General features: G+C 42.2%; 1 protein-coding gene across 2 annotated transcripts in view; it reads right to left on the bottom strand.

The window, feature by feature from the left end:
* LOC126190985 (meckelin) overlaps positions 1–26,901 on the bottom strand; it is a 224,027-nt gene that overhangs the window by 91,067 nt on the left and 106,059 nt on the right. For both annotated transcript variants that reach the window (XM_049931661.1, XM_049931662.1), the window contains one exon: positions 25,928–26,212. In XM_049931661.1, coding sequence (XP_049787618.1) covers positions 25,928–26,212 — 285 coding nt within the window. The remainder of the gene's footprint in view (positions 1–25,927; positions 26,213–26,901) is intronic.

The following is a 26,901-nucleotide window of genomic DNA, read 5'->3' as shown; positions in this document are numbered from 1 at the left end:
AAAAAAAAAAAAAAAAAAAAAAAAAAAAAAAAAAAAAAAAAAAAAAATGAAAATTTTACCGTTAGATGCCACTGTAAGTGCTTAATGTAAATGCAGTCGGCTACTAATGACAGATGAAACGCAATACGATAGCTATGGTTTGAGTTGCACATTGTACCATCCATACTGTTCAATGTGCATGACTGCACAAGTTCAGCAGTTAACAGTTGTGGCACTGTTAGTTAGATAAGCCCAACCACCACAGCAAGGTCATACAACATCAGGCTGGAAAAGTCAGTTTCAACTGTCTTGAGGTCAAAACTGCATAAAAAGCAAAATGACATTGGTTTTTAATTTTCCTGGAGCCAAAAACTGCCCAAAAAGCAAAATGACATCAGTTTCTAATTTCTGTGACACTCGCGTGCAAGACATGTCCAATATGCTGCCACATGCTGAAATACATAAACAGAATGTTCCAAAACAGGTTGGTTTGTCTTGGGAGTCACATTCAGAATGCTTTGCCCAATGTGTGCCTTTGATTCAGCTATACTCATAAATGGAGCACTGAACTCATCATCTTGCAGATAACCCCACTGCCAGAAATCACATGGATTAAGATCAGGCAATCTGGATGGTCAGGCTGTAGGGAAATCACAGCTGATAATTCTAGCATTTCTGAAACGCCTCTACAGCAGCTGCTTCACCGGCTGTGTAATGAGCAGAGGTGTGCCACCTTGTACAAAAATGATCCTACCTACACATCCATGCTGTTGAGGGAGTTGGAATGATGTTGGTGGGCAAAACACTCTCATGGTGTTTACCAGTGATGTTACAGGTAACAGGACCAACAGAACTCATATCCTCAAAGGAACATGGGCCTACAATAAATGATGCTGTCAACCTGCCCTACAAACCCTATCAGACATCGGACCAAAGCCTTTTTTCATACCCTTGGGTGTCTGGAATTTCGGCAGGATTACTGACATAGAGTCACCGTTCTTGTAAAAGAGCTTTACTAGCAGTGCATGATCTTTCATGAAGACAGTCATGTTGGGTGTCTTAGACGCAAATTGAGGAACAGTTGTGTACATATAACATGCTGTTCAAATTTGATGTCATTCTGAGCAGTGGTTCTCTTTTTACAGCATTTTGAAACTGGAGCTTTAATTATGGACACCCTGTATATGAAGACATTTATACCTGTAAAACATTCCCATATTTAATTAAAAGAGAAAGAAACAAACCACATATCCCAACATTAAAGGCCCATTTTGTGACATAAATGACAGTCTTGGCTTTGACAGGGCCTTCATCAATACAATAAAACTTTGTTTATACATTTTTCAACGGACTACAGAAAGAAAAGCATATGTGTGAAAAACGTAGAAATGAAATATAGCACCATACTATCAAATTAATTGTTAAACACAAATGAAAAATCCAATAAATAAAAAGTTGCATTCTACAAAACATTATGTAGGCTTACTAGGTACCATACTTAACAAAGATAAAAAGAAAACGTAAACCTCTACACAGAACAAAAGAGTCTGTAATTTTTGCTTGTTTTTTCTTTGACAGAGAAATAGTGTACACTGTTCCCTCGAAACGGGATAACTTTGTCATTATTTCATCAGAAACATTGTAGCGCATCGCAAATTGTTAAATTATTTCTAACGCATTTACTGCATCATTAAACATCATGGAGGAATGCTGAGGCTCTTCTGTATCATCCTCGTAGTAAGTTTATTCCTCATCCAGGTCCTGCAATGCACACTGAACTATCACAGCGATAGTCATGGGTTCTGTAGTGAGAAGGTTAATCAACATTCACATAATCCTAAAATGATGCCTGCTCTTCAAGTCGATTCCATTCTTCATCATTAGGTGAAATATCATCAGTATGATCATTTCCACCATGATCATGGAATTCATTTCCAAATCTGGCTCTTCAGAAACAGTTCAAAATGGCATCGTCTGAAACTCTGTGCAATGCAGCTGCAATGTAGTGCATTGCCTATCAGAAGAAACAAATTCATTAATAATTTTTCAAAGTGTTCTTTGGCTCCAGTAGCATAACATGAAATAAATGGCAAGTAAAAATCTTACCTGTAGAATGTTTATTTTCATTTCTTTTTTTCGATGTATTAACACCTGATGGCATGCTGCACAAGCATTCTGAGATAATATACGTGATGCACCATGTAAATTTGGGAGCCATATTGATAAACATTGTGTGTCAGACAGCTGCAGCGATGATAGCACCCCAAGCGGTTGATTTCTCCATGCAGTAAACATAAGACAAACACTTCTTTTGATCAAATCTGAGGCAGGGCATTAGATTTGATCAAAGAAAATTTGACCAATGCCTAACTTTGCCAAAGTTCTTTATTAATACTATCAAATTTTATCATAGTCTAATATCGGCCTTACCAATCCACTTCCCGGCAACCCACTCTGAAACACTGCATCTTAACTTGTGCACACTGTGGGTATTTTGCCAACACACACACACACACACACACACACAACACACACACACACACACACACACACACACACACACACATATACACAAAAGTATGTTGTTGTTTTGTTTTTGTTGTTGTTGTTGTTGTTGTTGCGGTCTTCAGTCCTGAGACTGGTTTGATGCAGCTCTCCATGCTACTCTATCCTGTACAAGTTTCTTCATCTCCCAGTACTTACTGCAACCTATATCCTTCTGAATCTGCTTAGTGTATTCATCTCTTGGTCTCCCTCTACGATTTTTACCCTCCACGCTGCCCTCCAATGCTAAATTTGTGATCCCTTGATGCCTCAGAACATGTCCTACCAACCGGTCCCTTCTTCTTGTCAAGTTGTGCCACAAACTCCTCTTCTCCCCAATTCTGTATAAGTGAGAAAAATGTATAAATAAAGTTTTACTGCATATCTTCTAGTTGATCTTCAGTTGAGATGTGATAAATATCTGAACCATTCTTCTGCCATTTTTATCTTTTTGTTTTGTCTGATGGTGGAGTTTAGGATGTTGAGGGAGTCTCACTGGTGCCTCATTACCAACTGTAGGGATTGAAACTTCCTTTAGCTTTCTCATTCCTCCAGTTTTGTAGCATCAATTGAAACTCTGCAGCACTGTAGCAATCTAATATGCCATTGCACAAAGGTGGATGAGGGATTATTCCTAGGTCACATGTACCTCCTATATACCCAAATGCTCGTTTTAGTCTCATTACATCCTATAATGAAGCTGAATTAAGTGCTCAAGACAGGAAGATCACATTGTATGCAAAATCAGGTATCATTCCAAGCGTCAAGTACATCAGTGATCCAACTGCTTGTCAATTGGGAAAGTTACACTTCTCTGCATTCTTTGAATTTGCTTATGACATACCTTGTTCCCTAACAATAGCTGCTGAACTGTGTTTGCACTCCTGAAAGTTGAAACACTCAGAAATCTTCCTTACATAAGTTTCTTAACTTATGTTGAGTATCCAGTCATCCGAGTCTTCAATCGTAAGTCCGAGGAAATACAACAGTGGTTTCACGCAGATATCAAATTCAGTTTTCAATTATTCAATGAATTTTCTGGCATCCTGCTGACCACTCACATTAACTAACTTATTGTCTACATAAAGTGTGGCTAACAGTTTCTTTTCACCTTCTTCTCTGATATATAAGTATGCATATGCATAATTTGTCTTGAAGCCTGTGGATGAGAGAAATGCCTGGAAATGTTTATTCCAAAAGCTCGGTGCTTGCTTAAGTCCTTCCAAAATGCATATTAATTTGAAAACTCTCTGTTGGTCATCACTGAACTGTTCTGGCAGTTGCATATACATTACTTCTCCTAGTCCTTCATATAAGTAAATTGCAGACTCATTGAACTGTATAAGATGCATCTTCTCAACTGCAGCAACACTTGACATTGAACAAATTATGCTCAGCTTAGCTACTGGATTGAAAGTTTCATTGTAGTCTACACCATACCATTGAGGATAAGTGACTTCATTTCCTTAACCTGCCTAAAGTGAAAACTTTGTGTACTATTGATCATTTATTCACATGCCTCCAGATTTCCTGTTGTTCCATTAATTATCTGTTCAGTGAACATTGTTGTTGTTGTTGTTGTTGTGGTCTTCAGTCCTGAGACTGGTTTGATGCAGCTCTCCATGCTACTCTATCCTGTGCAAGCTTCTTCATCTCCCAGTACCTACTGCAGCCTACATCCTTCTGAATCTGCTTAGTGTATTCATCTCTCGGTCTCCCTCTACGATTTTTACCCTCCACGCTGCCCTCCAATACTAAATTGGTGATCCCTCGATGTCTCAGAACATGTCCTACCAACCGATCCCTTCTTCTAGTCAAGTTGCGCCACAAGCTCCTCTTCTCCCCAATTCTATTCAATACCTCTTCATTAGTTACGTGGTCTACCCATCTAATCTTCAGCATTCTTCTGTAGCACCACATTTCGAAAGCTTCTATTCTCTTCTTGTCTAAACTATTTATCGTCCACGTTTCGCTTCCATACATGGCTACACTCCATACAAATACTTTCAGAAACGACTTCCTGACACTTAAATCTACACTCGATGTTAACAAATTTTTCTTCTTCAGAAACGCTTTCCTTGCCATTGCCAGTTTACATTTTATACCCTCTCTACTTTGATCATCATCAGTTATTTTGCTCCCCAAATAGCAAAACTCCTTTACTACTTTAACTGTCTCATTTCCTAATCTAATTCCCTCAGCATCACCCGACTTAATTCGACTACATTCCATTATCCTCGTTTTGCTTTTGTTGATGTTCATCTTATACCCTTCTTTCAAGACACTGTCCATTCCATTCAACTGCTCTTCCAAGTCCTTCGCTGTCTCTGACAGAATTACAATGTCATCGGCGAACCTCAAAGTTTTTATTTCTTCTCCATGGATTTTAATTCCTACTCCGAACTTTTCTTTTGTTTCCTTTATTGCTTGCTCAATATACAGATTGAATAACATCGGGGATAGGCTACAACCCTGTCTCACTCCCTCCCCAACCACTGCTTCCCTTTCATACCTCTCGACTCTTATAACTGCCATCTGCTTTCTGTACAAACTGTAAATAGCCTTTTGCTCCCTGTATTTTACCCCTGCCACCTTCAGAATATGAAAGAGAGTATTCCAATCAACATTGTCAAAAGCTTTCTCTAAGTCTACAAATGCTAGAAACGTAGGTTTGCCTTTCCTTAATCTTTCTTCTAAGATAAGTCATAGGGTCAGTATTGCCTCACGTGTTCCAAAATTTCTACGGAATCCAAACTGATCTTCCCAGTGAACATTACAAAATCATTTACCCACGAAGATTTCATTAATTTTGAACAATTTTGCAGTTGCTGGTAAGGTGGGATAAATATTCCTCTTCTCTGTAATGAGCATAGTCCTATTCAATCTTCAAGTAATTATCTCTTCTTTGTCCAAGACTGTCTCACCTTTAACTTCCCGAGTTGCATATTTTCCCCGATTACTTTGTTCAACATCCTGTAATGACAATTTCACTTGTTCTTCACAATTTCCAAGCCTTCATGGAAGATTACATCTGCCCTGAGAGTTATTTTGTTTTATCCCTTCAGCCAAACTCCGTAATGGTCATCTTCATCATATCCCATGAGATATGCCATGACAGTTTTTTTACCCATTTTCTGTGTCCTTTGAACTGAGATGTGGGCACAGCATGTAGAACCTATGATACATAAATGTTTTTATTCTTAGCTTTACAGCCAACCAGAATTCAAAAGGACTAATTCCTTCAGCAGACAATTTTTCAGTTTGATTTAGAATGTAAACTGATGCTCCAACCAATTCTGGACACATGGTTTCTTTACTTGAGTACCTGAAAGTTCTTGCCATTTCAACTGCAGTTTACATTTTACATTCACTTCCAACATTCTGTTGCATTGTGTAGGGTGTTGTTAGCCTCTGAGTAATATCTGCTACATGCGTATGTCCTTAACTTCCTTACCACCAATTTTTCCACTCTTATTAGCTCTTTGATTGCTGAAGAATGCTGAAGAAACTATTTCAACACATTCTTATCTTCAGATTTTTCCTTACAAAACATTAATCCCAAAATTTTGTCTAGCTGTCCTTGAATACAACCATATACGAGAGGCGCTTGAAACGTCCATGCAAAACTAAATAATTCTTACATATTTGGGGTAAATCTTTTTTTATTTTTCGACATAGTCTCCTTTTAGACTTATACCCTTCATCCAACGCTGTTCTAATTTGTTGATCCCTCCCGAATAATAGGAATTATTCAAGTCTGCAAAATAGCTATTAGTTGCTGCACTCACATCCTTGTTTGAATAAAATCTTTGTCCCGTCAGCCATTTCTTCAAATTGGGGAACAAATAGTAGTCCGAGGTTAGCCAAGTCTGGAGAATAGGGGGGATGTGAAACGAGCTGGAATCCTACTTCCAAAAATTTTGCAACTACAACTGCTGAGGTGTGTGCTGGTGCATTGTCGTGATGGAAAAGGACTTTTTTTGCGGTCAAACCGCCAGCATTTTTCTTGCAGCTCGGTTTTCGAATGGTCCAATAACGATGAATACTTCTTCTTCTTCTTCTTCTTCTTCTTCTTCTTCTTCTTGCGTTACGGCCTCTGTAGGACCACGGCTAGCCCCTTCGTGGACTGCATTTTCCTCTTCTTCTCCCAGAACCTCTTCATTCTCTCTCTTCTCCTCTCCCGCTCTTCTTCCGAGATCTTCAGTTTCTGTTTCTCCTGGTGGCTCCACTGGTGACATTCTAATCTTTTCCTGTATTCTTCTCTGTCATTGATCTCCAGCATATTTGTCGGTGTATATTTGTTCCTCCAATTTTCCTTTCCTTCGACCTTGATCCCCAATTCCAACCAGTCCTTCTGAAGTTCAACAATCCACTTGGTTCCTGTCTTTCCCCTTGTCCTCCCTGTTGTTTCGCACACTCTCTTCATCATTCTGTCCATACTCATCCTAACTACATGCCCAGCAAACCTTGCCCTTTTGAGTCTGATTTCCCCGGATATTGTTCTCATGTTCCGGTACAATTCTTCCCTAGGTCTTTGCATCCACCTCTCTCCACCATAACGATGAATAATATGCACCTGTAATAGTTTTACCCTTTTCCAGGTAGTCGATGAGGATTATCCCTTGCGAATCCCAGAAGACAGTCACCTTAACCTTTCCAGCCTAAGGAATGGTCTTTGCCTTTTTTGGTGCAGACTCTCCCTTAGCAACCCATTCTTTAGATTGTTGTTTGGTCTCAGCAGTATAGCAATGTATCCATGTTTGATCCACAGTGACAAAACAACATTTAAATTCCTGCAGATTCTTCCTGCCAGCTGCAAATCATCCTTGCAATGCTTCACACGATTGCATTTTTGGTTAAGCTTGAGCGGAACCCATCTTGTGGATAGCTTTCTCATGTCCAAATTTTTATGCAAAATATTATGTATCCGCTGGCAGGTTGACAGACACACAAACGAACACAAACATACACACAAAATTCAAGCTTTCGCAACAAACTGTTGCCTCATCAGGAAAGAGGGAAGGAGAGGGAAAGACGAAAGGATGTGGGTTTTAAGGGAGAGGGTAAGGAGTCATTCCAGTCCCGGGAGCGGAAAGACTTACCTTAGGGGGAAAAAAGGACGGGTACACACTCACACACACACACACACACATATCCATCCTGCAGATTCTTCCTGCCAGCTGCAAATCATCCTTGCAATGCTTCACACGATTGCATTTTTGGTTAAGCTTGAGCGGAACCTATCTTGTGGATAGCTTTCTCATGTCCAAATTTTTATGCAAAATATTATGTATCCGCTGGCAGGTCGACAGACACACAAACGAACACAAACATACACACAAAATTCAAGCTTTGGATATGTGTGGATATGTGGATGTGTGGATATGTGTGTGCGAGTGTGTACCCGTCCTTTTTTCCCCCTAAGGTAAGTCTTTCCGCTCCCGGGACTGGAATGACTCCTTACCCTCTCCCTTAAAACCCACATCCTTTCGTCTTTCCCTCTCCTTCCCTCTTTCCTGATGAGGCAACAGTTTGCTGCGAAAGCTTGAATTTTGTGTGTATGTTTGTGTTCGTTTGTGTGTTTGTCGACCTGCCAGCACTTTCATTTGGTAAGTCACATCATCTTTGTTTTTAGATATATTTTTCCTTCGTGGAATGTTTCCTTCTATTATAACCATATTATGTATCCGTTCGGTCGAGATGCCCACAGCACTAGCAATCTCACACACCTTAACTCTTCTGTCATCCATCACCATATGATGGATTTTATCAATGATTTCTGGAGTCGTAACCTCCACAGGGTGCCCAGAATGTTCAGTATCACTTGTGCACATATGGCCACTCTGCAAATTTTGAAACCACTTATAAACTGTTGTAATTGAAGGTGCAGAGTCACCGTAACATTTATCAAGCTTCTCTTTAGTCTCCTCAGGCGTTTTTCCTTTCATAAAGTAATGTTTAATCACCACATGAAATTCTTTTTAGTCCATGGTTTAACAAAAACTCGACTTCCTTGATTCACACGAACGCCAAACACAAAGAAACACACCAATATGGCTGAAACTTGGTGTGTGTTCTTTCTAAAGATGCTACTAACTAAACATGACCTCCATGGTGCCATCTCTCGGACTTTGCACGGACTTTTCAAACGCCCCCTCATAATTCGTTTTTGAGAAGATCCATTAAAAGGTCCACAGACATTTGCTGACATCAGTTCATCTAGGTCACTCTCTGCTTTCCCTGAGCAAATGGTAAACAAACTGCTTTATCACAGGTGCATTTCTCACATAATTTCTTTTTCAAGTGAACACTTGTGCCCAATTTCTTTCTAACATTTCTTTGATGTGGTACTTATTCTGATGTCCCTATCTTTCATGTTACAGCTGCATAATGAAGTCTCTTCAATGGTGTTTACTTCAAATTGAACAAAGTGGGTTGAATGTCTGTCTTGTACAATGTTCCCGAGGGCTCCCAGGTTACATGCAACACTGTTGTATCTCCAATTTGCAGCCAACATTTTGTCCTCCAATTAAAGATAATAACTAAGTATTTACGTTTCTCACTGTAATTAACACTTCTTTTGGTGGTGCCTTTTGAAACGTAACAGTCCAATTAAAACTAATAAAAACGTATAAATTTTAACCATAAACAGTAGTTTCTGACATAGAGGTGTATGGAAATATGTACTTGTGGAAAAGTTATGAAGGAAATAATTATGGAATCTTAATTACACTAATGTGTAGATGTCTGTTAATTGGTAGGAACATTTTTTATGATATGAATCTTCTGTAATTAGTAAATATAACAAGTGTATTGTTAACATTTAACACTTAAGTGTTTATACACTATATAAATAGTATATAGACTAGAATTTACTCATGTGTTTAATATATAAGAATCTAGGTAATCTTCAAAATGTGACATTTAAGATGAGAGTTTTAATTGTTAACTAATGAAATAATAATTTTAAACAATGCCAAGGATTGTTTGGGATTGTTAAGAAATTATAAATAGTGACTGCCATGTTGGCATAGAGAGTCAGTCTGGTTTTGGATTTTAGACAGAAAGCATGTAGCTCATTGTTCATGATTTATTTCATTATTGTAAGTATATTACAACTTATTTCAGATTTGTCAAGATGCTTTTAATTAATTTGAGATTATAATAAATGTTCAGTGGAAACAAAAAGCAGGATTAATTATTTAAAAAAATAACTGTATAGATTTTTTTCAGTTACTAATTCAGGACTTACGCTGCGACAGATTGCCAGATACGATGAGTAAAACAACCCCTAAGAATGTTATACTTTACAACACCGTAAAATTTTAGAAAGTCTGTAGAATAATCTGAACATTTGGTTACATGTCTTGTAGCTCTATTATCAACTTACCATGTTGCTGTATCTGCTTCACCTCGACAGGTCTCTTCACAGACAAACATCAGCACAGTAATAGCAGCTTCAGACTATCATTACTTCTGTTTGATGATGTAGGAAAAATTCTGGTAGAATGTAAATAATTTAGGAGTAACGGAGACCATTCACCAAAAAGCACAACCACTGAATCGTTGATAGCCACTCAGAAAAAGAATGAAGACTTGCTAGCTTTTGGAATAGCCCTTTTTTGAGCTAGAGTACATGTACACTCACTCAATCACTTACTCTCTCTCTCTCTCTCTCTCTCTCTCTCTCTCTCTCTCTCTCTCTCACACACACAAACACACACACACACACACACACACACACACACACACACACACACACACCTGTGCCTGTACACGGCACTGGCTGGTTGTACAATGCTAGTGCTGCATTTCGGCACGGGCACTAGGATCGTGTAGGTGTTGTGTCAGGTGGAACAGGCAGAGGGGGAGAGAGGTGGGAGGCAGGGATAGGGTTGTGAGTAAGGGGCTAGGGGATCAATGGGATGCAGTTGGTTTTCCAGCTAAGAATGTAGGAGGGAAGGGTCGCAAGTACATGGGCTAGGCATGTAATGCATGGGTTGTCTAAGCCGGAGGGGAGTGTGCACACTGAAGGTGACATGGAGATGTGAAATGGGAGGGGGGTGGGGTACAGGGCAGAGAAAAGGGAAATTGTTGGGTGTAGGGTGTGGGACAGCGAGTTAACTGTTATTGAGGCCTGGACAGTTACAGAAGCAAAGGATGTGTTGCAAGGATAATACCCTTCTACATATATCAGAGGAGCTGGTGGTGGAGAGAAGAATCTGTATGGAATGTGTTGTAAAACAGCCACTGAAATTGAGCATGTTTGCTCAGCTGCATGTTGTGCATCTGCCATCCCCTCCACCCCAAATGCTCAGTTTCATGTTTTGCAGCTGCCATCTCTTTCAGGTCAAAAAATACATTTCATACAGCCTGGCCACCCATGGAAGACATATCTGCAATGACAAGAATTCCCTTGCCCAGTATGCTGAAAGCCTTACAGAGGCTTTCACAGATAGGCATAACCCCACAAACCTGGTCCACAAACAGATTCCCTTTGCCATATCCTCACATATCCCCCAAGCCTTCCACCACCCTCAAGAAACAGCTACAGAGAAATGCCTCTTTGTCACCCAATATCACTCTAGACTGGAACAACTGAACCTTACTCTTCATCTGATATTTGATTATTTATCAACATGTCCTGAAATGTGGGACACCCTACCAAAGATTCTTCTCATCCCTCTTACAGGCGTGTTCATTCCCAACCCAACATCCACAACATCCTAGTCCATTCCTATGCCACTCCCATTCCCAATCCCTAGTCACAGGGATTATATCCCTGTGGAAGACCAAGCTGCAAGACATGGCCATTCACTCACCTAGCACTTCCTACTCCAGTCCTGTTCACAGGCTTATCATACCTCATCAGAGGTCAGGTCACCTGTGAAAAGTAGCCATGTCATATACCAACTCTGTTGCACAGTTTTTTATGTCAATATGACTACCAACCAGTTGGCCACCAGGGTGAATGGCCACTGCCAAGCTGCTGCCATGAACAAAGTTGACCACCCAGTGGCCCAACATGCAGTTGAGCATAACATGTTAAATTTCAATGGCTTCTTCACGGTCCAGGCCATCTGCATTCTTCCCTCCACCAGCAGCTTCGCTGAATTACGCTAATGGGAGTTATCCTTGCAACACATCCTTCACTTTCATAATAGTTCTGGCCTCATCTCCAGTAATCCACTGTTCCACATCCACACCCAACAGTTTACCCTTCATCCATCCAGAATCCACCTCCCAATTCACGTCCCCACCTCACTTTTAACATGCACCACTCCCTGCTAGCTTCAGCAACTGTGCATCACATGCATAGTCCACATAGCTGCCACCCCTCCCTCCCTCATTCCTAGCCAGAAAATCAGCTACCTACCTCTAAGCCACTAGCCAGACCACCTCCAGCACCTCCCATTGCCTCCTGTCTCTCAATCCCTCTCTATCCACCCCATCTGACACAACTCCCAACACCACTTTAGTCCACTTGCCAAAATGCAACACTAGCATTGTATGTCCAATTATCAGCATGCAAGGGCACAGGCAAGTGTACGCATGCTCATGTATGCATGTTTGTATGTTTTCTGTCTGTATTTGTACTCTAGCTTGAAAAAGGATTACTCAAAAAGCTAGGAAGCTTTCTTTCTTTTCATGTGTGCCTATCAATGACTCAGTGCTCTGCTTTTTGGTGAGTGGTCTCCTTTACTACTAAAGTAATTACTTCTGTTTGGATTTTTTCTTGGTTTTCTATCACAAATCCAATTTTTGGTATCCAACTAAAGCAGAAAAATTCTGTACAAATTTTAAGCAACTGACCCTTGGATGTGGCATCAAATTGTTGCTTTAAGGTATCTCATGTTTCATTGTCTGTTTCCTTTCTCATTATCTTCCAACACACTTCATCACTAATTGCACTTGTTACTCTTACAGTGTTTGGGGCCATAAACTGTTAAATTCTATAGTTTGCAGATTAACTTGTAGATTGCATATTAAATGCTTTGTACCGAAGTTTTATTCTCCATCTTACATCGTTCTCAAAACAGTTGAATATAATGTATGGAGATGCTTTCTTAGCCATGAGTACTAGCAACCTTGCTTGATAATTAAGTACAAAGACACTTATAATTGTGACAAACATTGCATCTATTGGGAAAAAAAACAGCAACAGCTTTTCGAGTTATTTTACAAATTTATTCACAGTAACTATGTTTCATTATCTTTTCCCTTACATTGGTTTCTGCTGATAATGGAGACTCTTTGGATCAATTTTCATACCAGTTACACCTGTAACATGTCATAGTATATCTGTTATCTTGCACTGTTACAGTTATACTCTCATGCAACACTCAAGCACAAAAGCTGTAACAGCAATATAAAAGAAAATGTAACAGGCAAAAAGAAAACAACATACTTCTGCCTCTCACAAGAGTTATACAAAAAGAACTTCAGAAAGTTAATACTGTAACAAGCAGCAACTGACTTTCGTATTTACAGGCATTTTGTTTTATGTCAGTTCTAGATACGAACACACAAACCGTAAACAATGCTGAGTTCATAATGAGCAGAACACAGACGAATTGCCAATAATCCTAACCAGAATATCCAAGTGCCACAGTCAGTTGGTTTCCAAATTGCTGCTAGTTGGGATCTGGAAGAGCTCAAGCAGTGTACTATTCAAGAGCGGCCGCAGCCGCTCACCTAGCCTCGCACAGCTATTGGCTGAGCCCATGAGGCCCTGTGATCACAACTCTAGTGGCACCTGACTAATGATAAATGTAATGCTTCTAACCCACTAACAATCTCAGCCACAGTTGGGAATAGTAAGTCCCTATCCCCTGAAACTGGCACATAGGGTCAAAAATTTCCCTGTATATGCTGGTACTGGCAGGAATGGACATGTGGAGGGGCAGCATTCCCGTACAGCAAATCAAGACCCATAGGCTCGAGCCCAACCAAGTCAGGAGGCCCAGTTAAGGACTGCAGGGTTGTTGAAGACAGCAGCGCACCTGTGGCAGTAGACTACTCCAGTCCTACCAGGTGAGGAAAGGTTGAGACAGTGGGGGCAGTTCCATCTTCATGGATTCCCAAACCATGATCCCACACACTGGTGAGTAGGGCCAAATGTTGTACCTAGGTACAGGAGGCAAGGAGACAGGGTGAGAGAACCAACTGGTAGCAACCTTGATGCCTAGTCTAGAGCTCAGAGGTGGAGGTAAGGATGGTTGGTGTGACACATCCTTGGATGATGTGTCAGCAAGGCCTTTCACACCGGGGTTTTGAAAGTGCAGATGACCACTGAGCCTTCATGTTGGATGCAGGGTGAAAATGGGCAGTCAATGCTATTACAGCAGCACAAGGCCAGGAACTGAGTTAATATAAACTGGGGCCGTTTATCTGATACTAGGGTGCAAGGTGCCCCCTCAATTATGAAAATCCTCTCCAGGGAACAGATAATAGTGGGATGGTAACAGATGGCATGCGTACCACATACAGGATGTCAAAGAGGACATCCATCACCAGCAGCCACATAGCTCCCAGAAATGGTCCAGAAAAATAGTGTGGACCCTCTCTTAAGGGTGGTCAGGATGGTGTGATGGTGAAAAATGTGCTGGGGATGCATAATGGAAGGAGCAGGCAAGGTAGGAGCGCATGTGCATTCAATGCTGGTATCAATGCCAGGCCAGTAGATGCACCACTTGGCCAAAGTCTTCATGTGCATCATCCCTCGGTGTCACAAGTGAAGGAGTGGGAGGATGTGGGACCTGAGCTGTCAGAGTCCTCCATGGCCAATATTAAGACACCCTGCATAGCATCAACCTGATAGCAAAGTGCAAATTAATTGCAAATTGCTGGGTCAGCCTGGTGGGAAATACACTGTGGCCACCCTTGCTGAACCATCAACAAAATCTTTCTCAGTACTCGGTCAGAGGACAATGTCAAGGATACCTCATGCACCGTCAGTGTTATTTCTTCCAGGGTTGTTTGTAGGTTACGATCCAGGACAAAACAGTTTCCTGACAATCAAATTCTGTATTAGGGCCACGAGGGAGGCAGAACAGGGCATCTGTGCTGGTGTGTTGGGCAGTGGGGTGAAACTGTATTTCATACTGGTACCCACTTAAGAACGATGACCATCATTGCAGATGCTGTGCCATCTTGTCCAGGACCTTAGAAAAGTGCCCGAACAAAGAAATCAAGGATTTGTGATCAGCCAACAGGTGGAATTTGCTGCCATACAAACACACACAAAATTTCTTGATCCCATAAATAATCACCAAAGACTCCACCTCAATCTGGGAACAGATGAACTGTGAAGAATTTAATGTTTTAGAGCTGAAGGTACTTGGGCACTGAGAACCACCTGATAATTTGTGGGACAAAATCACTACAGTGCTCTACTGGAACATTTCTGTTGCCAGAACCTATGGCAGTCCTGATGTCTACGGCATAAGATATGGTGCCTCCTCGAGATTGTTCTTAACGTGCTGAAAAGCCTGTTGACAGGTGTCTGACCACACAAATCTGATGCCCTGACACCCTTAGCTGACTGAGAGTGTGTTCGATCAGTGCCACTTGTGGAATTAACTTAGCACAGAATGTAATTTTACCTATAAATGATTGCAAATGTTCAATGTTACTAAAGGCCAGCACGTTTATGTAATGTCGACATGGTCGCACATGGGTGTGATATCTTTGTGACTAAGAATGTGCCCCAGGTATGTGATTTAGAGGGCAAAGAAAACTCTACTTTTACAGTTGACAGCATAAACCATTTTCTGGAGCCATTTAAAAAGATATAAAAGATTCTTGTGATGCTTTGAATGTGTAGATCCTTGATAATATCATCCAAAGAATTAACACAGCACAGAATAACTTGAATCAGTTGTTATGAATACTTTTCGAAAATGGCAGGTGCACTTACAACCCGAAATGACAAGTGATTCTACCTGTGTAAGTCTAGTGGCAAATATTTAAAGCTAGTGCCTGATGTGAGGTGTCATCAAGCAGGAGGTTTTCTTCTTTTTTCTTCTTCTTTCCCCCCCCCCCCCCCCCCCCCCTACATCAGTACATGAAATTAGAACAGAAAAGTAATAATAGATAAAATAAAATGTTTACAAATTCTAAAAAGATGAGAAGCTATAAGTTTTAAAAACACAGTCAACAATGGAACACAGAGATTGTTAACTTTTCAAGGAACTCCTCGACAGAATAGGAGTAGTGACCCATGAGGAAACTCTTCAATCTGGACTTGCAAGCACACACATTACTGCTAAGAGTTTTGAATTTTTGTGGCAGCTTATTGAAAATGGATTCAGCAGAATACTACGCACCTTTCTGCATGAGTGTCAAGGTGGTGCGATCTAAATCTAGACTGGCCTTCTGCTAATTCCTGTGAACAAGCTGGTACTGTTAACAAGAAAATTAAAGAATATACACATTGAGAAGCCAACATAAGAATAACCAGACTAGTGAACAGAGATTTACAAGAGATTGGAAGTAACCATCCTTTAAATCTGTCTTCGAATAACAGTGGCCCCCACCTTGTGTGGTCAGGAACTCATCTGAGAAAAGCGATGGATATAGACTGGTGTGACACTGGGAATTAACATAGGCTTTAAAATCACTGCAAACACATAAAGACTCAGCTGATCATTTAATGACCACCATGGGCATCAGACATTGAATGGTGGAAATCAGGGAAATAATGACTTGGCACCACCTGAGCAGCCTTATGAACTGCAGATGGAAGCAGGCGAACTTGGAAAAATCCAGGCACTGCAGAAAGCTTCAGAGAAATTTGAGCTGTGTAGTTACATGCACACCTGAATTCCTTACACATAGTGCATATGGCATCAAGATCAGAAAAAGCGACTGTGTCTGACACTAAATTGAATTGATGCCCTACTTTGAAACTCAAACTGATAAAAGCATCCAAGATGCAAATGTTAGTAGCCATGGGAAAGCACGCAACTAAGAAAGTTAGTATGTGTTCATTGTTTTTGTACTTATCTACCAGCAACAATTCTCCAAGGAGAGAAATGTACCTGTGGCAGTAAGACAGCATCCGACGCCAGCCCCCATCACAGCAGAGGCAAACTGATCGGCTCAGACACGTACTTGCGGATTAAAGACAGTGCCAGTTTCCAGCCGGTACTCCATAGACAGCTCAAACAATGTCACCTCCAAAGTAGCCTTTCGCAGTGGCATGGAAATTGCCTACTCTGCAGCCTATGACTGTGTGGACCTCAGTATTGTCATGTTCAGGATGAATACGGGGCTAGCGTGTCGCTTGTTCACACACAACAGTGACATGACTATACTTGCCACAGGCCCAGCAGTCTGCTGCAGGATGAGGGCATCTGCTTCTGGTATGCCTGCTGCCACAGTCAGGACAGAACTAGAGTTTTTTCAACATGCAGGTCATTTGTCAAAACACTGAGGAAGGGGGATGTTTTTGACTTGCCCGATTAACATTAAAAAAAGGTCATCCAGTGCTGAGAACAGAATGATTGACATTCTTACACCCCTCACAAGACTCCAGCACTTCAGACATCTGTGATCCAGGGGAGGCTTAAAGGCAGAATTAGAGGATGATGAGTCGGAATCATCAGTTGACCACTCCTTGTGATGGTGACTAACAACTTCGGAAATGGGAATTTCATTTGTAAAAAAATGCTGAGCTTCTGAAGCAACCACAGAGTATTTAATAATTTTAAGCCCTTCACCAAGGCTAGAATTGGATTTGGCCACAGCTTTAGTTGTGACCCCCCTTTCAGGTGCAAAACAGAGAGCCACATATTAAATCAATGATTCCATATATGAAACTTTATAGTTCTGGCACATGAAGCTGCATTTGGGTGTCAGATCTTCAAAGTCAGCAGCCCATGCTGCATGCAACTGTCTATGTTGTTTATGACACTGAGTAAATTGGAGCCTACCTCCAAAAAGGTATGTCTGCTGACCAGAGTACTTAGTTAACAAAGCATATAGATCACTGAAAGACAATTCACTAGGGTTCGAGACTGACTGCAATTTCTGCACCATTTCATATAAACAACTGCTAAAAGAAAAAACATTCAGTCCAAAATGGTGGAACAGACTTGTGAGCTTTCCAGAGACTTACTGAAGGCTGTGATTGAGGGAGTATAGCTGCTGTGGTATCGATAGCTACGATGCCACGGCCTAGGTGCAAGTTCTTAAGTTAGCACTACAATACCGATACCGACACCAGCACCCCCTAGCCGGCGCTGTGCAGATCTATGAGCTCCGCTCCAGATTCAGCCCAGTTGATGCCAAGCAGACAATCTGGCAACATTGTTTCTATTTCATAGTGGGCAAACCACTACTTGTAACTTTGTAACTGGATGTACGGCTTCGCACCTACGTGCTCACCTCAGTGCAAAGTTATGTATTCAACTTCTTGCTAAAGTAAAGGTGATTTTAATTCACACTGCAGTACCAAGAGTTCTACCTCACCTGCTCCTCCTAGCTTCCTACATTCAGCCTACCCTTCAGTTTTCAGGAGCAGACACACGTGCCGCCTTCCACGTGGGATACGAAAGATGGCGACGAGGATCATTTTTTCTCCTCTTACCTATATTTTTTGCACAGTACTGCTTTAGCCTTTTGTGACATTCTCATGTGACTGAGTGACTGTATCTAAGTGCTCCCACCTTTCGCTATAAGACTTTCATTTGCGTAAACCGTGGCTTCGCCACAGGAACAGGCTTCGCCGTCCGATCTTGTACGTTTTCAGGCTCAGCAAATGACGCAGCTGCTTGCTGCCATAAATGGACTGGTCACAATACAAACTGCAGCTACTATGGCACCTCTGACCCCACCACCTGTAACGACGCCGTCGCCGACAGCACCGCCATTTTGTGCCTTCAACCCTGATGAAAGCTGGCCAGAATACATCGCCCAGCTCAAGGAACATTTCGCAGCATACAACATACCAGGTACAGAGTGGCTTGCCTTTTTCATCGCCAACGCGGTTGTTGTGTTATACCATGTGCTCATCAAGTTGTTTCCCACCACCCACCCAGAAACTAAATCTTATGACGAAGTGATTGATGCTTTGAACTCCCACTTCCGTGACAGTGTAAATGTGGTAGCTGCACACTACAAATTCTTTCGTCTCCGGCATGGCCCTACTCAGTCGAATAAATCTTGGTTAGCGGACCTTCAGGGACTAACTTCTGATTGTGACTTTAATTGCTCGTGTGGACACTCATATGCGGATATAATGATTGGAGATGCTATCGCACAGGATGTGGTGGATCACCGCATCTGCGAGCAAATCCTAAAATTTAAAAACCCTCTTTGTAGGAAGTAGTGGACTTGCTGGACAGACAAGAAACATTAGACATGGCTACTTCCGCGTTCAACGTGCCCCCAGGTGTGTGTACTGTTAGCATGGCACAAGTGCCCTCCCGCCCGGCCCCAGCATGGCACGCGCCGCCATGCCACTCACACGCAAGTAAATAAGTTTCAAACCAGGCACCCACTAAGAAACTGAAATAATGTCCAAACTGTTTTCGTGCCCACCCGAGGAACAGTTGCCCATCCTGTCAAGCACAGTGTTATTTCTGTAACAAAAAAGGACATGCGCAGGCTGTGTGCAGTAAGAGAAACTCTAATTCACAACCTGTCTCCCATTCGCGTGACTCGTGTGGGCGTCACCGCAACAGAAACTGCCATGATCATGATTCACATCAGCCTATGGACGTTAATGCCATTTATTCAAAGCCTTCTGCTTCACATGCTTCTACAGCGTGTCGTGTGAATCAAGTTCTGCCAGACACTTCCTCTAGCATTCAGCACGATGCGAGGAAAATTTTTGTGACTTTGTACATTTGTGGATGTTCTGTTCACATGCAGCTGGACACTGGTGTGTCAGTTTCTTTACAGAACTTGCTTGGTTCGCCCCCACTTCGTCGTTTACATTCCACGCTGACTGCATTTACTGGACAGGAAATCTCAGTGCTCAGCGTGTGTAGTTTACTAGCCACGTATGGTGCAATGACCCATACAGTGTGTTTCCATGTGCTCTGCTCTAGTGATTCTATGAACATTTTTGGCATGGACACATTTGAAATTTTTGGCCTCACAATTCAGGACATCAGGACATCAACGCTAGTGACCATGCAGATAGCATTGCCACACTGTGCCATGATTTTGCTGAACTCTTTTCTGATGGCCTTGGTTGTGCCACAGACTTTGCAGTCCATATTGTAGTTAAAGACAAATGCCATGCCTATTTTCTGGTGCACACGCCCGGTAGTGCACACACTGCGTGACGCCACAGCTGCTGAACTTACATATTTGCAAGACAGTGGTGTCATTAAACCTGTTTCTGCTTCGCCATGGGCTTTGCCTATAGTGTGTGTGAAGAAACCAAATGGTCGTCTCTGTATTTGTGCTGACTTTAAGTCTACAGTAAATCCCCAGACAGTGGTAGCTACCTTTCCCTTACCACATTCTGAAGACATTTTTGATAAGTCGGTGCGTGAAAATTCGTTTCCACGATTGACTTGCGGGACAAGTACTTTCAGATTCCGCTCGATGAACAGTCGCAGTGCTATTTTGTGATCAACACCGACCTTGGATTGTTCAAGTTTTGCCACCTTCCGTTCAGTTGGGCTTTGGCTCCTGCTATTTTTAAATCTTACTTGCAGCAGTTGTGTGCCACTGTCCCTGGTTGTTCCAACTATCTGGATAATATAGTCGTATCAGGTCGCACCCCTGACAAACATTTGCAGAATTTGCGTGCCTTATTTACTGTACTTTTGCAGGCAGTACTAAAGTGTAGCAGAGACAAGTGCAAATTTTTTCACACTGAGATTCAGTGTATCCACCCCTCGCCGTCACATCTCAGTGTGATTACATATTTGCCAGCACCCAGGAACTTGAAAGAACTTCAGTCTGTGTTGGTCAAAATTACATATTATATTCGTTTTATACCAAATGCAGCACAGATTGCAGTGCCTTTTTAATCGCCTTTGGAGTAAGAACGTCCCTTTTGTTTGGTCTTCGGAATATGACACTGCTTTCCACAAGCTCAAATCTACTTTGTTGAGTGATTGCTGTTTGATTCCTTTCGATCCCTCCAAACCAGTTGTTTTGGCTGTTGATGCATCTTCTCACAGCATTGGAGCAGTTCTCTTGCACTGCATTAATTCTGTCGATCGCCTGATCGCTTTTGCGTCTAAGTTGCTCAGTTCTGCCCAGCAAAACTATTCTCAAATCGAGACAGAAGCTTTAGCTATTGTCTATGGAGTGACTAAGTTTCATGACTTTTTGTACAGTCACAAGTTCTATTTGGTCACCGACCATAAGCCTTTGACGTCGTCGCTTCACCCGCCAAAGTCAGTTCCGGCCCGTACTGCACAAAAGTTGCAACGATGGTCTTTGTTTTTCTCTAACAACAATTACGAAATCTTGCTTCGGCCTACAGCCCAGCATGGCAATGCTGATGCTTTGTCTCGTCTGCCTATCGGTCCTGATGAAGTTTTTAGTGTTTGATTTTTCCGAACTGTCCTGCATGTTTATTGATTTGCAAGATAAGGAATTAGCTGATGGTTTTCCAGTGGATTTCCATTGCATTGCTGCTGCGACAGCCGCCAATGCTTCTTTGCAGATTCTTTTGCACTATATTCGTACTCAATGGCCTCCATATGCTATGCAGATTTGAGATCCTCTTGTACGGTGTTACTTCATGCAACGTCGCAACTTGCCTGCACACCATGGTGTTATCTTGTTACGAACTGACAATGATCAGTCTTGTGTGTTGGAACCTCGTTCGTTGCAGTCAGAAATCCTCCGACTGCTGCACACTGGTCATTGGAGTATTGTGCGGATGAAGCAATTAGCACATGGTCATTGCACTTGGGTCGGCATTGATAAACATATTGAGAATTTACTTGCTAACTGGCACTCTCGCGCGGAGCATCAATCTGCTCCCCGCCAGTGCTTCTTTGCGTGCCTGACTCCTACTGCACCTCGGCAGCCCATTCATATTGATTTTGTGGGTCCTTTCTGGGACACCCGCTGGTTGATAGTTATTGATGCTTACAGCAACTTTCCTTTTGTTGTACCTATGTCTTCTACTACATCTGCCAGTACTATTCAGGCTTTGACATATATTTTTTGCATTGAGGGCCTTCCTGAAGTTATTGTCTCTGACAATGGCCCCCAATTCATGTACTCGGAGTTTGAAGCGTACCGAGCTGCTAATGGCATTCATCATCTGACCACAGCCACATTCCACCCCCAGTCGAACGGCGAAGCAGAATGCTTTGTGCGTATGTCGCAGATGGGCAAGTTGTGCGCCACACACTCTCACGAGTGGGCATTCTGGACTTTCCTTGCTTCATATCGCTCCCAGCCATGTGGCACCCATTCCCCAGCGGAATTGCTACATGGCTGTGCCCATCGGTGGCTCCTGCAGCTATTGCACCCCCGCCGAGCGCTCCCCCTGATTCGCCTCGTTCTGGCTTGGCACCGCATGATTTGGTGTTCTATCACATTTTCTCTGGCAGGCAGCGCTGGGAGCAGGGGCACATTCTTTGTCAGCTTGGCGGCACCTTATTTGTCATTTCTGGTCCCTCCGACACTGTCAAGTGACACCGTAAGCAGATCCATTTGTGCTGTCCTCAATTTTCTACTACTGGTTGTTTTCCGGCAGAACTGGAGGCTTTGTGGCTTCCACCGCATTAGCCCATGACTCCACCGATGGCGCCTATGCCGCTCGTGCCTCCGCCGCGGGCGCACCTGCCATTGTCACCACTGCGGGTCCAGTCACCTGCAACGGACGGGCAACTCTTTCCGCCGCCACCTCTGGCCGTCGCCGCCGCTGCCGCCATATTCCTCCGTGGTGCCATAACCGATGGACGCTGAGGCTGCCGTCACGCCGCCGCCGCCATTGCCCATGGTGGTCGTTGCTCCGCCTCCTCATCCAAGCATACCCTGTGGCAGTGCGCGGCCAGGGCAGGTTTTCCATGGGACATTTTCCTTGCCCCCTCGCGAGCAATTTGGGGTCGCAGGTGGCCAGTGTGCCCCGGCAGTTCCACTGTCCGCCCCCTCAGCTGCGCCACCCTTGGGTCTCTCCATCCGCCATTGGAAGCCATACTCAATGACGGTGTGTCATTTCAGGGGGGGAGGGATTTGGTATCGATAGCTACGATGCCACGGCGTAGGTGCAAGTTCTTAGGTTGGCACTACGACACCGAAACCAGCGATAGCACCCTCTAGCCGGTGTTGTGCAGATCTACGAGCTCCGCTCCAGATTCAGCCCAGTTGATGCCGAGCAGATAACCTAGCAACATTGTTTCTATTTCATAGTGGGCGAACCACTAATTGTAACTTTGTAACTTGATGTACGGCTTCACGCATACGTGCTCGCCTCAGTGCAAAGTTATGTATTTATCTTCTTGCTAAAGTAAAGGTGATTTTAATTCACACTGCAGTACCGAGAGTTCTACCTCACCTGCTCCTCCTAGCTTCCTACATTCGGCCTACACTTCAGTTTTCAGGAGCAGACCCACGTGCCGCCTTCCAGGCAGGATACAAAAGCTGTGACCACAAACTTGCAGGAGTATTGCTGCTGCTGAGTCAAGAGCTGCAGAAGTGCAGCCTGCTGTTCCTGCTGCAGTTTTTCTTGTAGCTGGAAACAAGAACTTTGGGTCCATAACACGTTGCCATAAACTCAATGGGGTAAGAACACATCACCACTTTTACATCCGCTCTGGATATGAATGGGTAAACTTTAAACAAAGCCAAGTTTGTCATGAGTGGAAAACAGAAGAAAAGCAAACATAATGATAACCAGAATATCAAGTTCACAGCAAGATTGGTTTCAACATAGCAGCTACGCACGATTCTAAAGAGTTGATGCAACATACTATTCAAAGCTGGCCCATGGCTACTCAAGTACCTCTGCGCTGCTAATGGCTGCACCCAAGTGACCCGGCGATCGTAACTCCAGTGGCACCTGATTAATGCTAACTGTAATGCCTTCAATCTGCTATCGATCTCATCCACTAGCGGGAATATTAAAGTCAGGCTTCGCAAAAATGACAAGAACAAGTGTGACAACATTTTATTGTTATTGGGTTTTTCATTATTTAGCGAACAGCACTGAAAAACTTGCAATCTTCTGGTGCAAGCACGGAACATCATCAAAGACGGAATGTAACAACATGTAGGAGCTCTTGAGTGGCACACTTTCACATTCAAGATGAGTTAAATGTTATAAGCTATCAGAAAAAGTCCTTCTTCAGATGGGGAAAAACACATACACACGTTTACACATGCCCAACTCACTCACATGTGACCACTGCTGTCTCTAGCTGCTAAATGTGACTGCAAAGAGCATCAATCTCAGTTGTTGGGTAGTGAGGGTACAGAAAGGTATGTGGCGGTGCGAAGGTGGAATCATACAGTAAGGGATAAATATCAAACAAATAAATAGGCATTAGACCATGACTTAATGATCATAAAACAAAAGTTCATAATTGTGATTATTTATAAATTCAGCTCTCTCAACTCTCAGTTCTTATTTACTGATTCTCTAAGTTGATTTATTTTGCTCTCGTTTAGCATTACCTAATAAAAAGCTGTCAGTGAACTGACATTCAGAAACGTCTTCCTATGTTGTTAACTCCATTTCCGTTTTAATATGACTTGATTACACATTTCTTCTCTGCCACACATAGGGATCTTTCCTTGGATATGAATCCAAATGGACCATTAGCCTCCCCACTTAAAATTGCACTTCTTACCTGGTTCTTCCTCTTCTTTTACAACTTTATGGAAAGAAATGTATAGTTCTGGATCTGAAGATATATTGTGTTTTTATAGTTATTTCTATGGGACATGACACAATTTCCACTATGCTTAATAACTGCAGCAGTTATACACTGAGGTGACAAAAGTCATGGGATACCACGCAATATGTGTTGGACCTCTTTTTGCCCAAAGTAGTGCATCAACTCGATGCAGCATGGACTCAACAAGGCATTGGAAGTCCCCTGCAGAAATATTGAGCTACGCTGCCTTTATAGCTATTGGAGACTGTGAAAGTGTTGCTGGTGCAGGATTTTGTGCACAAACTGATGTATCGATTATGTCCAGTAAATGTTCAATTGGACTCATGTCGGGCGATATAGGTGGCCAAATCGTTCACTCAAATAGTCCAGAATGTTCTTCGAACCAATTGCAAACAACTGTGGCCCGGTGAAATGATGCAATATCATTTATAAAAATTATGTCATTATTTGGGAACCTGAAGTGGATGCATGGCTGCAAATGGTCTCCAAATAGCCAAACATAACATTTCCAATCAATGATAAATTCAGTTGAACCAGAGAACCCAGTCCACTCCATGTAAACACAACCCACAGCATTATGGAGCCACTAACAGCTTGCACAGTGCTTTGTTGTAACTTAGGTCCAGGCTTTGTGGTATATGTGCCACACATGATCCCTGCCGTCAGCTCTTACCAACTGAAATTGGAACTCATCTGATCAGCTCATGGTTTTTACAGTCATCTAGGGTCCAACTGATATGGTCAGAAGCACAGGAGAGGCACTGCACGCAATGTCGTGCTGTTGACAAAGGCATTTGCGTTGGTCATCTGCTGCCACAGCCCATTAACGCCAAACTTTGGTGCTGTCCTAGCAGATACATTTGACATATGTCCCACATTTATTTCATGCAGGGTTACTTCTCTGTTACCACTGACAACTCTACGCAAACACCTCTGATCTCTGTCATTAAGTGAAAGCTGTTGGCCACTGCACTATTCATGGTGAGAGGTAATGCCTGAAATTTGGTGTTCTCAGCACGCTCTCGACACTGCAGATCTTGGAATATTGAATTCGCTAATGATTTCCAAAATGGAATGTTGCGTGCACCTAGCTTCAACTACCATTCCACAAACAATGTCTGTTAAATCCCACTGTGCGGCCATAATAACATCGGAATCCTTTACACGTGAATCACCTGAGTATAAACAACAGCTCCACCAGTGCACTGCCCTTCTATACCTTGTGTGTGTGATACTGCCACCATCTGTATATGTGCATATTGCTACCCATAACTGTTTTCACCTTAGTGTAAGTGCAAGTGCAAGAAACCTGTGCACAGCCATCCAGCATGCATTTTCATAGTGAGCACAAAACTTAACCCATCCAAAAATCAAGCAATCGTAGTCACTCACAAAGAGACTTCTCTTCCATAGTCCCCCTAAATGGCACAGAAATAACAGTTTCTCGCCTCAGTGTTTCTACCATTGTTAACACTGAAGGAGGTTGGTTTTTTATTTCATTTTTTGGAGTTATACTAAATGTCAAACAATGGCTTTAACACTGTTATTAATGGTGTACATAATTACATTTCACATACCTTCAGCACAAGGGAACTGATCATATAATTTTTAATAAGATCTTCATGAGCTGGAGCTGGTAACAGAACTTGAACAACACTCTGTCCCTTGTAAAATACAAATGTATACACGCTAGCAGAAGCAGCAACTAAGAAAAAAACATTTGCCAAATTCCCACAGGAAAAAAGAGCAAGCTGCACCAGGGAGAGGAGGTCAATACCCACACGTCCTGATCTGCGAGAATAACTCCAAGTCTCTATACCTGACCAAACTATGGCTAGGGCTGACAAAATACCAACTGCAACCTGGAATGACAAAACAAATCTAATATTAAATGAAGTACTTCAAATAACAATAATGAAAGAACAAACACAATACAATGCAACAGCTGATACACAAAACATATTGTCAAAGAAATTGATTCAGACACAGAATCATCTTTTCTGCTGGAAGCTATCTATGGTAATGCAAATCCACAGTTTAGAAATAATCATGGACTGTATGCACTAAATGTTATGATCTTTCAAAAATTAACCTTTCCCATTAGCAGCCATTCTTCAGATTCTAATTAGAGTACTAGGTATTACCATTTTACAAATTAATTATTTTCAAGCAGTAATAGCTTTACACTTTGACATTTTTGGCAAGAATACGCGTTTTCTCACACGTGAAGATTACAATTCATGTTCTATCTTAGTTTCATTGCAAAATGGACAAAAACCTAAGCTTGTCAAAACAAATCAAAGTGTACATTTAGTTACTAACCATCACATTTCTGATGCTACAGGAATTTGGTTGTGCACTCAGTAACAGAACAAAGTACCACAATACAAAAGAAACAAAACTTTCTACATTACTACAGAACTTTTTCTTACAACATACTAGTACACATCTTTTTACAACCTCCAATTGTGCCTTTATGTTATGACATGTTTCATCAATATCAATTTACTCAATGGCAGTGCATCAGGAGTTTATCACAGACATGTTATTT

This window comes from Schistocerca cancellata, chromosome 6 (assembly GCF_023864275.1).
Source record: "Schistocerca cancellata isolate TAMUIC-IGC-003103 chromosome 6, iqSchCanc2.1, whole genome shotgun sequence".
Lineage (NCBI taxonomy): Eukaryota > Metazoa > Arthropoda > Insecta > Orthoptera > Acrididae > Schistocerca > Schistocerca cancellata.
This window is presented reverse-complemented; position numbering and strand designations above follow the sequence as displayed.